The following is a 12,803-nucleotide window of genomic DNA, read 5'->3' on the forward strand; positions in this document are numbered from 1 at the left end:
TTAGTAAAAAAAAAAAACAACTGAAAATAATGAAAAAACTCTTTCTTTGCCTGAAGAGATTAGCTGTAATGGACATTTATTTAAAACAACAATTATTGCAGAACAGCAAAACCAAAAACTATTATTCACTATTGGGTTTTGTTGGTATTTATCTTGGTTGTGGAGAAGGACATATGCAAAAATCATTGGATGTGATTAGCAATTTCTCCACAATAACAAATCATCTAACATTCCTGTGCATAACTATTACTATACACCTGGCATTTATACAAAAACACACTTGGTTGAGTTAATGTTGAGATATTTATAGAAGGTACTTTTCTACTTGGGTTTGTATTTTAGAAATAGAGAAAAGAAAACTAAGCATTGTCAGGAATTAAAAAAACCCTGCAGTTTAGGAATTGGAAAAAAAACCTGGGCATTTCAGTACCATGAAATTGGTAAAAAAACAGCAGTAAACACCAGAATTGTCTGTGCTATAAAAGGATGTCCAGGCGGTGGACTTGGCCCAGTGGTTAGGGCGTCCGTCTACCACATGGGAGGTCCACAATTTAAACTCCGGGCCCCCTTGACCCATGTGGAGCTGGCCCACGCGCAGTGCTGATGCGTGCAAGGAGTGCCCTGCCACGCAGGGGTGTCCCCACGTAGGGGAGCCCCACGTGCAAGGAGCGCGCCCCGTAAGGAGAGCCACCCAACACGAAAGAAAGTGCAGCCTGCCCAGGAATGGTGCCACACACACAGAGAGCTGACACACAAGATGATGCAACAAAAAGAAACACAGATTCCCATGCCGCTGACAACAACAGAAGCAGACAAAGAAGACACAGCAAATAGACACAGAACAGACAACCGGGGTGGGGGGGGAGGGGAGATAAATAAATAATAAATAAATCTTTAAAAAAAAAAGGATGTCCAAGATATGTTGGTGAAAGAAAAACAGAATATTAAGTATAATCATAGTTTCATAATAACAAAGAATAAACATATATAAGAACGTATATGCTTATATATAGAGGGAACTTTTTAAGAAGGATGTGCAAGAAACTACACGAGAATTAGCAGGACAGAAGAGCTTTATTTTTCATTTTACACTATTCTCTACTGGTTGAATGTTTTAAACTATGAGTCTACATTACTTTATGGTATAACAACTTACAAATTTCTGAAAATACAAAAATTTTAATAACAATAACTTCCTTTCACAAATAAATGAAGGACATAGGTTAATGCTCAGGATAGCAAAATGGAAAATGAAAAAGACCAAGAAAATTTAAAAAGGAGTTTAAAATACAAACAAAAACTAAAGTAAGGTTGTCAGCACTCCGTTTCTTCCCTCCCTGGCAGCACTAGTATGCTCTCTTCTATCAGGTGCAAATCAACAGCACTGCCATGGCAAAAATGCCCTGGAAGGAGCCTGGAGGAGCACTTTCTCCTCCACTCACTTGCTGGAGGACTCCAGCCCACCAGGAAATGACGACGAGGGCGGACCTTGTCCCGCCTCCTGCCATCACCCACCAACACCTGAATGAAGGAGAGGAAACGCTGGAGGGTACCTGGCACACGCAGTGCCGGAGCAGGTGTTCCTGTTCCACTTGGAAGAACTTATAAGATTCAGCAGCTGCCAAGCTGTTAAAAGGTATAATTTTACTTCTTATTCTATGGTTTGAATAGAAATAAATCAAAAGAAAGAAAGAACACTAGTGAGGTTTCATTCCTTTTTACCATTAAAAAAAAGCGTAGAGAATACAATTCTAAAGACATCCACAAGGAGAAGGGCACAATGAGACAAACATAAAACAAGGTGTAGAACACCAGGTACCACAGGGGTGGCCGCGCGCCTGGTGCACAGCCGTCTGTCTGTCTGGGTCCCTGACCAGGTGGTGCAGGCCTGGCCCACGCTCAGCCGCGCTCCGGAGGCGGGGTCGTGCCGCACGCCCCTCTCAGAACCTCTCTGCCTCTCAAGCCCCCCCATCTGTGACGCGAGGGAGCTGACTAGAATCACAGGGGTGGCTTCTTCGGTTCCTTCCATGTCACCAATTCTGAGTCTATGAACTGAGACCCCCCTCCAAATTCCAGTCACTTATCAGAGACTCCTTTTCAAGTTCTTCTTTTCTTTCTAAACACATCTTAAATACTTATACTTACACATGAAATGAAGCATCTGAAAGAATTTGTGGTAGGTTTATGAGGCAGGATCTTGATAAAAATCAAACCAAATGTATTTTGGTGAAGGACCTAAGCTTGAGATACGCAGCTATGCCAGCTGCAAAGGAAGCACATTTCTCAAGGGCTGGCTGTCACCTGTGGACTCACAGTGCGCCCACGGTACTTGGATGACCTGGACCTGGTACAGGAGCAATGTTTCTCAAGGACCTTTTTTTACATCAGCACAGACCTTTCTTTGTGCTTTTTTCCCCCACAGGGAAGTAAAACACTCCCTAACTATACACATGGTACCTTCTTAAGAGGGGAAACCCCATGTAGGATTCCATTCTAACACACGGATTCAGATAGAGCAGGTCAAATAAAGATCGTCAATAAACGAGATCTGTGCATTCTAAATGTTAGAGCCCAAATCAAGCTCAATCTCCTCCCTGAGAACTTTCCTATGTCCTTGCCCAAATGGACTTCTATGCTCTGCAACTCCCTTGCTTCATCTATTTTATCTTATTTTTTAACAAGTGCTTTACCTTGCAGGTCTGTAAGTCCCTTGAGATCTATAAGAATGGAACTGGGCAGCACTGGGATGGCCAGAAGCAGACCTCAGGCATCAAGCTGGGTATCCACAGAACTGATTTACTGAATATGATTACAGAGGTACATCTAAAGCATGGAGATGAGTCTGTGACGGGAAAAGCCACCCAAGACAAAAACAAATATGCAGCTCTAGTGCAAGCTATGAAGCACATCTCCTTCTCAGCAGAGGAATGGCACCAGTGTGAGAGCCAGGGAGTGCGAGGAGGAAGGGCAAAGCCAGCAGTGGGATCTGACAGAGTTCCTGGTCGAGGCAGGATTAGTCCGAAGGGATTGACTGTGGACACAGAGGAGGGCCAGTGAATCTGGTTTTGAAGGTGAGCACGGTGCAGTCTGGGAAAGGAGTACATTCCCATGAGTAAAAGGGGTGTCTTGTTTCCAGAGCATCTCACACAGTTCTTGACAGGAACTAAAAATACTGTTAGCTGTCATAAGAATGATGCCCTCTGCCAGTGTTATCAATCCTTTCAGTGCAGCAAACTTCTGTAGGTTGTGAAGAGGCAGCTTCCTAAATTTTTAAACTGGTGCCAAATTCCAAACAATGGGTAATATTATAAGTGTAACATTGCTCACATACAAATTCCTTGCCAATATTCTCCCCCACCAACCCGAGATAGCTCCCTCAACTGTCAGCTCATTGTTTCCACTTGCTGTTTGTGCTCACTGTCTACATGCATGGTCTGCTCACTGTCTGCTCATTGTGTTCTTGCTGTGTCTGCTCGTCTGAGAGGCACCAGGAACCAAACCTGGGACCTCCTGTGTGGGAGTGGGCATCCAACCATTTGAGCTATACACACTCCCTGCTCATTGCATCAGCTCATTGCTGTTCATTGTATCTGCTTGTTGCACTGGGAACCAAGCCTGGGACATCCTGTGTGGGAGGTGGGTACCCGACTGCTGAGCTATATCTGCTCCCTTGCCAATCTTCTTGATTCTACCTCTCAGAGTCCCCACAATGTCTTAGGCAACTGTCACAAGATATCCTTGCTGCATCTGAGGACTGGCATTTTACTGAGGAACATTTTTCTTTCAGTTCCTTTCAGCATGGGCTTCTCACTTTCACAGGTTCAACAGTGATGCATGGGACCAGGTTTAACACTGGCCTCCCCTGAGCACTCTACTGCTGATCTAGGGTGATTGCACTTCCACGGCACACCTCCTTGGGACACCTGGCTGCAACATCCTCTATTTATCCTGGTGTTTGCTCTTCGGTCCTTGTGGTTCTTCTGGCACTCTGCTTCTCAATGCCGGCTGCACATTAAAATCACTGCGCAGCTTCTGCCCATGTCTGGGTCCTAGCCCAGACCCATAAAATCAACGTTTGGGGGTGGGGTGGGCATTGGTATTTATTTTCCTAATTCCTTAGATGATTTCAATGTGAAGCCCAGTTTGAGGGCCTCTGCTCTAACACAAGCATTAAGGACTTCAGCTATTGAGTCACTCATTTCCTCCTCATCCATAGTCTTGCTATCATCCTGGAATTTTAATATCCTAGAATCCCACACTCTGAGTCCTAGTTCCTCAACCAGCTCAATTCTAGCAAAATGTCCTTCAACTTCACTTTCGCGCTTATGTATACTGTCTGAATTGATTGTAACCTGGAGCTGTTTAACATCTAAAGTAATAAATAAGCAGGAGCATCTTGGCCTGAAACTTGGTAGCTGCCATGATGTACTAAGTCCTTTACTGTAGGACACACAGCCCTAGTGGAGCACAGGGGACCCATCCTGGCCTTGGAGAGAGCCCTGCTTTCTAGGTCTGCCAGTTCTCACTGGATTCCACGTCCTTGCCCATCTCACTGAGGTTCCATGGCATATTATTCCAACAATGCTGACCAACTCCATCACATTTCTTCTCTCTTGTCCTTCTACCAACAGCTCCAAACACTGACTATGGTAAACCTACCCTCTCCAGTGCTATGGCCTACGATGCTGAGCACTACTGACGAAAAAAATCCAACTACTGAATCAGGCCACCTACATGCTTTTGGTATCTAAACTCAGCTGCTCTCAGGATTACTCAGGAATCCTTTGTGTGTCCCAGATGTGCTGCTGCTCTTGCTTTCCTTACCAGTGTTCAAATGGTCATGATTCTTTGTGAGACCCTAGGTCACTCGTTTGCCTCTCATGTTCAAAATGCACCTTGCTTTCTATTTTGGAGAACACAAAGAACTCTTAACTTTCTAGACTTCTACTCTATCAACTTTCCTGTATCCCCATCCACATCTCCCTGACTCAAGTGCTGCTCTAAGCCTGGCACTGCTGACATCCCGGACCAGATGGTTCTTTGTTGCGTGGGGCTATCTTGTGCAATCTAGGATAATTAGCAATATCGCTGCCCTCTACCCTCCAGATGCCAGTAGCATTCCCACACCTCATAGTTGTGAAAACCAAAAACGTCTCCAGACACTGCCAAATGTCTCCTGGGAGGCAAAATATCCTCCTCAGCTGAGAACCACTGCTCTAAGTCTGAAGGATCTATCAACCCGTCTTATAAAGACCTGTTTCCTCCAAGATCCATTGTGCCCTTTGCTTAACCCATCTTTACCCTGGACATGTCCACTGGCCCTGTCTCTTCAGTAGATAATTTTACATGCCTTTCCAACATTTAAAAAATCGTTCCTGGACACTGGATTTCCCTCCAACCACTGCTCGGTCTTTTATCGTTTCAGAGCGAAGCTTTGAGAATGACATCCACGAGTTCAATTGCTCAGGCCCCAACCAGTGTTTAATCTACTTCTGAGGCCTTGTCACTCGACAACAGCCATGCGAGGCTCCCAGGCACTCCTCATGACCTAACTCTAGCTGACCCGACTGCGTGGCTGTCCTGACACTGCTGACTTGACCCTCGGAATCGACCTCCACTCCCAGCTTCAGGTCTCCTTCTCTGGTCCTTTTCCTTCCCCCAACTGTTGTTTCTTAACCTCCTCTTCCTTTGACTACCCCTTGAATACTACTGTTCGGCTGGGTTCTGTCCTTAGCTGTTCTCTCTTGGAACGCCACAACACTCATTCTGGGCTATCTCCTTCAGTATAAGCTTCAGCTCTACTGAGAAAAGACAACGATTATACCCACTCCTCTCCATTTTATTCTGAAGTCCTACCTTCCCACAGACCCAATCCTGTATTTCTGGCAGCCCAAGTGAGTATTTCTACCTGAGAGCATTTCAGATGCTACTAATAAATGGTGATATCTAAAACCAAACTTATCATTTCATACTGCTCACACTCCTTGTCTCTACATCCTCAAATTTTCCTATTATTCTATGGCACTGCTATATACTCAGCTGTGTAAGTCTGAGCTCTTACCAAAATCTTATAATTTCAACTTCCCTTATCACACCCACCAAATCATAAAACTCTGTCAATTATACCCTCTGTCCTCCCCATCCCTTTTGATTCGGGTTTTTATCTCTTATATTGGTGGAATTCTAATGAATTTTCCTGCCCCAGGCTTTAGTTCCCGCTAATCCAACTAGGCTGCTAGAATGATCTTTTTAACATGCAAATCGGCTCATGTCACTTTCCTCCCTGGCTGACCTTCTTCAGGGATCTCCCTGTCGGAGGACAAAGTAAAAGCATTAGGTTAGCAGAGTCCACTAGGCTCTTCTTGGCCAGACACACCCCCCTGCCCCCCACCTTCACCATACTACTCCATAACTTTCTCTAGTTATTCCTGCCACTGGGATGCTTTTCCTAAGCTTACCTGCCTAGCATATACTTTTTCACTTGACAAGCCTCAGCTCAAGCATCACTTCCTCTGGGAACTCTTCCCGGACACCCACAGACAGAGAATTTCCTTTTGGGCATCTGTGATGCATTATGTACACATCCTCATTACAGTTCCCACCACATGCTGCTGGAATTGCCTGTTGCCAGGTGTCTCACCCACGAACCTGGATGCTTCTCAAGGGTAAATGCCTGGCCTCCTCACTCCTGTCTCAGCGGAGGTAAGAGAGTGCTCAGTGTAGAAGTAAAGATTCAGTAAGGGGAAACAGACTTTGGCCCAGTGGTTAGGGCGTCCGTCTACCACATGGGAGGTCCGCGATTCAAACCCCGGGCCTCCTTGACCCGTGTGGAGCTGGCCCATGCGCAGTGCTGATGCGCGCAAGGAGTGCCTTGCCACGCAAGGGTGTCCCCCGCGTGGGGGAGCCCCACGTGCAAGGAGTGCGCCTGTGAGGAAAGCCGCCCAGCGTGAAGGGAGGGTGCAGCCTGCCCAGGAATGGCACTGCCCACACTTCCCTTGCCGCTGACGACAACAGAAGCGGACAAAGAAACAAGACGCAGCAAATAGACACCAAGAACAGACAACCAGGGGAGGGGGGGAAATTAAATAAATAAATAAATCTTAAAAAAAAAAAGATTCAGTAAGTACCTGCTGAATGAAGGAATGGAAAGTGGTAGGTCCCATGGTTGAAGCTTTACCATGATATGGTATTAATAGCACAAGGTATCTACATTGGCTCATAGAGTCAAGAGAAAGCTACATAACTCAGCCCAAGGCAAAAGCTAATGTCACATAGTAAACAAGTTTAATAAGCAATGTATGTGATAGTACAGTGCTTATTAAACCTTCCCACCAAAGTACCACTAACATCAGAAGAACACTGCTCATGTCCTGGAGGGATCTGATGGCACAGACTAACAGGACATTTCTATGGTTGATAACACCTTCATATTTGGTTTACCCTGAAAACATTAAAATTACTAGCAAGTGGAAGGAATAATCCAGGAAGACAGGACATCCTTATTCTGTGGGTTCTACTGACCTCAGGCGTAAATGTGCAGGCAGGGCGATGATAGTACCAGTGTTAGTTAAAGCAACAGTGAGAGTGGAAACAGCATCACACTCAAAGCCATGAGTCACACTTTGGGTCTTCATCTCGTCACTCAGGCTGTGACTTAGGGGGTACCTTAATCTCTCTGAGCCTCCTCAATTTCCTTATCTGGAAAATGGCTATAATAATTTTACTTTTTGTATTTCTTAAGGTTGGTGCCAGGATAAGTGAAATAATTATAAACAATGAGGAGTTAGAAGCATGAAAAGTAAAGACATATTTCATCTAAAGAGAGTGGAAATTATCAAAGCACTTATGCAACTCAAATTCTTGAAAACATTTACCTTCTGAGAAGCCAAAAAATGTTTATCTGTTTTGGTTTTTTCCTTGGGGCTTAAAGGAGGGGTCCGTTCCTTTATCTCTGGAGGCAGTTCTTGATATAGTGCTGGAATTGGAAAATGAATTCATGAGATCAAGGTAATGAGCACAATTGGGGGGATATAAAGCTAAAGAAACTGATATTCAGTTTTTCAGTATAACAATAAGCTACCTAGAAGTTATTGATCTGCAGTCTTAAACACTAGGTATCAAAAGAATAAAACTTATGATTGGAAAGTCTTATTAGCAGTCGTCTTCTATTAGGGTTTCAGAAAAGTAGCTGGTATTTTCACTTATGTGGTCATGGAGATGCTTACTTCATTTTAGTTCCAAACTGCACATACCAGGGACCTGCTATAGGTCAAGGTTATCTGCTCCTTGCTACTAGGGGTGAGAAGAAGGTGATCAAGAGACCTTGGCTCTCAAGGAGATTATAATCTGGTCAGGGACAGAGATGTTCACCAATAACTGAACTATAAAACAAGATGTGACATAATTTGAAAGGGAGTTAATATTAATAGCAAAGACAGATTCTGATGTGGTGATGACAAAGATTTATAATGGAAAAAGTGGCACATTTGCCTAACACTGATGAGTGGGTGGGGTTTTGCCAGGTAGAGGCATCGAGAAAGGCAAAGCTGGGAAGCTGGGAAGTCTGCATGAAATGAATGTAGGGGCTGGGCCATTCAGGAGGTGAGAAGTCCAGTGGGTTGAATCTGAAGAGATACATGGGGATTTTAAGGGGCTAAAAAAAGAAAACCTATTTTAGCTAAATGACTTGGGCAACTCTGACTTGAGAGAAATTGCTAAAAATTTATCGCTGATTAAAATTCTAAAACTAAGATTATGAAGTATATTTTTGGCTTTGAGTATGGGTTGATTTTATTACTGGGCTTTTTTATCTTTTATTGGAAAGGGTGTCAGATGTAATTAGTTTTCCTTCCAGTGATTTAAGACACAAAAAGAACAAGTCTTTATGATAATGGAGTTCTAGCTCCTCTGTTGTATTGTTCCATTAGAGGACCTGTCTGCCAGTGAAACAGTTGGTAGGGATTCTGTTTATCTTCACATAAAGACAAAGGACAATTCCTCTAGTTTTAGAACGGAACATGCTGCTGATAATCATTTTTCTGTGATGTTAAAAACTGAGTTTTTGTTAAATGCAGGCTTCCTATTTGTCTACCCATTACAAAACCTTTTCAATAAGCAGGAACTGAAGCCAAAAGGAAAACATCAATGCTTCTGGAGTACAATAAGGAACTATGGCAGTCGAGGATGATCTCTAGTTGAGAGACAGAATTAATTTCTGCAAGCTGCCACCAACCATCACAGTGGGGTGTGCTTGAGAAGTCTGACTTCGGCCATTATGATGGAAAAATAAGATTTATTGGATTTTAATTCATGGTAGATCAATTACCTGGAGCCTCTCAAGATTCACAAGACTACAAAGTTATTCTGACAACTAACTAGATTCTCAAGTTAAAGCATCCCATAGCATCCTGCCAAGAAATACACAATCTTTTTATACTGTCAAGTGAAAAAAATCTAAAAAAGATTCCACCTGTATCTCAAAGGAACAGTGTATTATAATACCTAGTTTACCAGGCATAGACACTCCAGAATGCCTATGACTGCGCAGGCAACTCTTGATTTGAAAACAGAAGCTACTGGTGCTGAGTCCCAGCTACTGACCTGTGGGAAGAGCCATCACTGGGAATAGGTGGGAAGAGCTTGGGCATTTTTGACAACCTGGAGATTCAGAAGGTAGAAATGCAGAGCTTGTGGGAGGTGACTTAGATGCTGCTTCGTGCCTACCTGGTAATTATCCTGGATCCTAAAACCTGGTAATTAACCTGGATCCTAAGTTTCTTCTCCCATATCACCTTAGGTTTTCTCCATTGTTCATTCTTGTTAAAACATAAAACATGTCTCTGACAGAGTTAAAGAGCAACCAGTCATTTACTACTTGGGAGAAAAAACGTATTGAAACAGGGACACACAGGCAATTAAGAATTTTAGTATGGGAGAGAGAAGTGGGCAAATTTTGAGATAGGTGGCCCTTCTGAGGGGAGAAATTTGCTGAATGAGGCAGATGAGCTAAGGAAGGGGCTGTGCTGAATGAGACTCAGGGAGTTTGAAACTTGGGGAGAGGGCTCTGGAAAGCCCCAGGATCCACACAGTAATGGGAGGATGCCAAAGACAGCTCTTTTTATCTAGTCCTGGCGCAGCACCCAGTATTCATGGCAACAGTTCTCCTTCCTTTCCTTTGTCTCTTTTGCTCTCAAACCCAGAAGTTTCAAAAGTACTTTGGTTCAGCCATATTATGGGCTAAATGGGGTTTCATGGACCAGTTTGAAAACCATTATTATCAATAATAACTACCTCTTTGCCAACACAAAAATTAAACAATAAGTACTCAAAACAGTGCTCTTAATTTCTAGGCTGCCTATACTACATTTTAAACTGGAACCATAGAATTTTAGTCTTTCTAGAAGAAAGGTTAGAAATGATTTCATTTTATAGAAGGAAACTGTGTTGATTGTCAAGCTGGATTAAAATTCAGCTTTCTTGACCTCAGAGTGTTATGCTTTTCCTACCACACTCTCAAGTGCATTGCTGAAAGGATATATTCTTCTGAAGAAGCACAACTTACTGCTCCCCTTCAATAATGGATTTTTAAATTGTATTCTTTATTTTCAGGCTGTTAGTTCTACTTTTCCCTCACAAGGCCTAGTCATGAACCAACATCTTTCAGAAACTCTTATTTAGAATTTTCTCTAGCCCATTTCCCCCTCTTTTCACAGATGAAGGCTTAATGCTCCTTTACTTGGGAAGGAAGCAACATACTACTTTTGCTTTAGTGGGTCACCAGCTAGAGTTGAAGTATATAAAGTGGAAGAGTGGGAGTCGGCGAGCTTGAGGTTCTTTGAGGGTGCCTTTCAGTGGGTGGGAGGGGTAGGGGGAGTCACTGTGGGAAAAAAGCTGACGAAATGGCATGTGAAGCTGGGGGCCGAGGAAGGAGGCTGAAGAAGAAAGGTCCCCTGGGACAAGAAGCCAAGAAGCAAATATTCCAATCTCAGAATGTAACAGCTTTCTAGTGTCCTAGTTCTGCCCCCATCCCTTTTTACTTTTTTTCACATTACGAGAATGAAAAGCAATAACACCCACTATTGGTGAGTATATGGAAAGGTTATAAAGACAGAAAATTAAAGGGTAGAAAATGATAACATCTTGGACTATCAGTTATACCATATTAGTAAACCAAGAAGGGAGCACAAAACTTACTTTCACTAGCCACATGATTAGCTGGAAAGTAACCTTCCCGCCCCTTTCCTAGGCTGCCATACCACCAGTCTTCATTATCTTTGAAAAACACTCGGATAATGTCTCCGCGATGGATGGTTAGTTCATCTGATCGATTCGCTGTGTAGTCATAAAGAGCCACCACCTAAGAGAGAGATAAGACCACCACAGCTTTATCACAACTGTGCCACAGAGAAAAGCCCCAACATTCACTTCCTCTTGCAGAAGAGCAGCTGAAACCAAAGCAGTACTTTGGTAAGTCTGAGGCTGTCTCAAGGTTTGCTAATGGGATCAGGGGTGGTGGGAACACAGCAGGAGTAGCAAGATAAAAGACTGTGGGATTGAGAAATGGTTTAGAGCATTCAATACACTAAGATTAGCTTCAAAATAGCAGATGGTAATTTTTTTAAGTAAGCAAACAAAAAAAAAACAACAAAAAAAAAGATCACACACCATTCACCCCACTCTCAGAATTATTTTATGCTACCTTTAGGCCCCATTCTCTAGCCTAAACAGATGCAGCTGGGAAAAAAAAACCAAACTTCTTCCGGATGTCCACAGTTTTGCAGAAAGGAGAAGCTCAATGGTGAACCCGATTACAAACCTCCCCTGTGAACGCTGGCTTATTATTAATGCCTCTAAGATATAATTCTCCGTGACACATTTTTTAATATTGTATATCAACAATCGCTAATAAACATTTGACTGCCTTTATAACTATTCATAAGCTTATTTTCACTAGATACATATTTAAGAGGAGAAGCCTTTCTATGAAAATCCACCTTTCTGTGCTGCTACAGTAATCAACCCGTTGTTTTTTCTTTGAAAAACCAAAATAAAAATGATACAGCAGTGGCTCCAAAGACATTTTAAAAGCCCTAGAGCACTGTTACAGAGACGGCCTTGAGAGAGGAGGGCAGGCATCAGTCCATCTGTGATCCGCTGCATTGTGTAAAGCAGGACAGATTATGAAGTCCCTGGAGAACAAATGTCTTATGCTACCATTATCTACTTAAAATGGGGCTTGAAAAGGTCTATGTTATACAAGTACATTTGTAATAGGAAATCAGCATTATGATCCTTTGCATTCAGGATGTCTGAGTAGTGGTTCATTCACTTAAGCATTTAATAAATCCTAATGCGCCTGGTACTGTGCTTATGGGCAAATCACAATATACAAACAGGACAATATCTAGAAGGGGTATCTAACGAAGGCTTTGCAGCAGAACTGAATGCTAATCGGGAATTAGGCAGCTGAAGAGAGGGCAAATGTGCCTCTGCCAGGCTGCACAGCTTGTGTGAAAGTTCACCGGCAGGAACCCAAATAGTTCAACATGGTGTGAGCCTGGCGTTGGAGGTCAGAGCCGAGATAGATGGGTGGGGAAGTGGAGGCTGAAGGAGTAAGATGGGGCCTGATCATGCTTGTTGGATGAGTTCAGACTTAAAAACAAGGGTAACAGGAAGATATGGAAGGGTTTTAAACAGAGGATTCTGCTCCAGTTCATACCTTCTTTTTGGCACCATTCAATTCATCTAACCATATTAACACACATTATTTACCTGGCAATTTTAATGGATGACTTTGGAACCAA

The 12,803-nt window shown here is 43.2% G+C and overlaps 1 protein-coding gene across 9 annotated transcripts in view; it reads right to left on the reverse strand.

Annotated features, from left to right (window-relative positions):
• AHI1 (Abelson helper integration site 1) overlaps positions 1–12,803 on the reverse strand; it is a 231,387-nt gene that overhangs the window by 27,603 nt on the left and 190,981 nt on the right. For 2 of the 9 annotated variants that reach the window (XM_004468527.5, XM_004468526.5), the window contains exons 24-25: positions 11,194–11,356; positions 7,875–7,975 (exon numbers count right to left, since the gene is read on the reverse strand). The exons of 4 other annotated variants lie outside the window; for them this stretch is intronic. In XM_004468527.5, coding sequence (XP_004468584.2) covers positions 7,875–7,975; positions 11,194–11,356 — 264 coding nt within the window. Of the gene's footprint in view, positions 1–7,874; positions 7,976–11,193; positions 11,357–12,803 lie in introns of those variants that run through there. 3 more of the 9 variants (XR_002798591.3, XM_012529046.4, XR_011650147.1) reach the window with 3 other exon arrangements.

This window comes from Dasypus novemcinctus, chromosome 11 (assembly GCF_030445035.2).
Source record: "Dasypus novemcinctus isolate mDasNov1 chromosome 11, mDasNov1.1.hap2, whole genome shotgun sequence".
NCBI lineage: Eukaryota > Metazoa > Chordata > Mammalia > Cingulata > Dasypodidae > Dasypus > Dasypus novemcinctus.